At 50.5% G+C, this 1,371-nt stretch overlaps 1 protein-coding gene across 1 annotated transcript in view; it reads right to left on the minus strand.

The window, feature by feature from the left end:
* The window catches only part of EMH_0010590 (uncharacterized protein), a gene marked incomplete at both ends in the record, with an annotated part of 8,120 nt that overhangs the window by 141 nt on the left and 6,608 nt on the right, over positions 1 to 1,371 (minus strand). The window contains 3 exons of the mRNA XM_013499006.1: positions 119 to 188; positions 440 to 756; positions 1,147 to 1,284. Coding sequence (XP_013354460.1) covers positions 119 to 188; positions 440 to 756; positions 1,147 to 1,284 — 525 coding nt within the window. The remainder of the gene's footprint in view (positions 1 to 118; positions 189 to 439; positions 757 to 1,146; positions 1,285 to 1,371) is intronic.

Raw genomic sequence — 1,371 nt, forward strand, 5'->3', positions numbered from 1 at the left:
TGCGCTGGCTGGGGCAGAGGAGGTGCTGCTGCATCTTTGAGAGAAGCAGCAGCAGCAGCAGCAGCAGCAGCAGATGCTGCTGCTGCTGCATCGACAGACGTAGCTAGAGAATGTAAACCCTGCAGCTTCTCCTGCAGCGTCTGCTGCTGCGACGTCACCGCAGAGATATCCTCTAAAACAGAAACCACCTGAAACAAACAAAACAAAAATAAACTTTTTGCCGAAAACATGAATATATATATATATATATATAGATAGATATACTATATACATATATATATATATATATATATATATATATATATATATATATATATATATATATATATATATATACATATAGTCTGTAACATGACTGAGGGTTTCCAGTTTAGGATTTAGAGGGTTCACAAACCAGGGTGTTTAGGGTTTAGGGTTTAGGGTTTATATGTTTATTTACATCTGCGTATGTGTGTTTTGCTTGAGTGAGGGAGAGATGAATGGGGGCGACAGAGACAGCGAGGTGGCTGCAGGGAGAAATGTTTTGGTGTAGAGACAGCAGAATTTTTTCGGGTGTGAATTCTAGCAGTTCATCTTCTAGTATACCTCTCTCTTGCTCCCATCTATGCTGCTGCCGCTGCTGCTGCTGCTGCTGCTCCTGCTGCTGCTCCTGCTCGTCCATGCAGCAACGCACCACAGATAAACGCGCAGACAACTCACACAAAGGCGATGGGTCCGCAGCAAGCGACAGCAGACGGTCGAGTCTCGATGCCAGCTCTGCAGCAGCAGCAGCAACACAAGCAGCAGCAGCAGCAGCAGCAGAGACATAAGCAGCAGCAGCAGCAAACGCAGCAGCAGCTACAGCAAACGCTGCTTGCAGCTAGAAGCAGTGGAAGGAAAGAAGCCGTTCGGGGGCTCGGGGGTATCCGGCATGCTTGGCTAGCTGCTTGGCTAGCTGCTTGGCTAGCTGCCTGGCTAGCTGCTTGGCTAGCTGCTTGGCTAGCTGCCTGGCTAGCTGCTGGGCTAGCTGCCCGCACAAATGCTTCACAAGCTACCTCGCTAGCTACCTGGATAGCTACCTGGATAGCTACCTGGCTAGCTACCTGTCTAGCTAGCTAGCTAGCTGGCTAGCTGAGGCCCAGTCCCGGCTAGCAAGCTGCTGCTCACCGACGAGTGTTGGGGCGTCAGGGTCTGCCTCCCACTGAGATACTAGCTGCTGCAATTCAGGATCTGCTGCGGTTGCTGCTGCCTTTCCTGCTGCTGCTGCTGCTGCTGCTGCTGCAGGCACACAGAGTTGCTCAAGCCCTGAAGCAAACACAAAAACGCAGGACGTTGACAGTGAAACACTCAGCGCGCTGCTGCTGCTAATGCTGCTGCTGCTGCTTCTGGTGC

This window comes from Eimeria mitis, genomic scaffold (assembly GCF_000499745.2).
Source record: "Eimeria mitis Houghton genomic scaffold, Emh_scaff391, whole genome shotgun sequence".
Lineage (NCBI taxonomy): Eukaryota > Apicomplexa > Conoidasida > Eucoccidiorida > Eimeriidae > Eimeria > Eimeria mitis.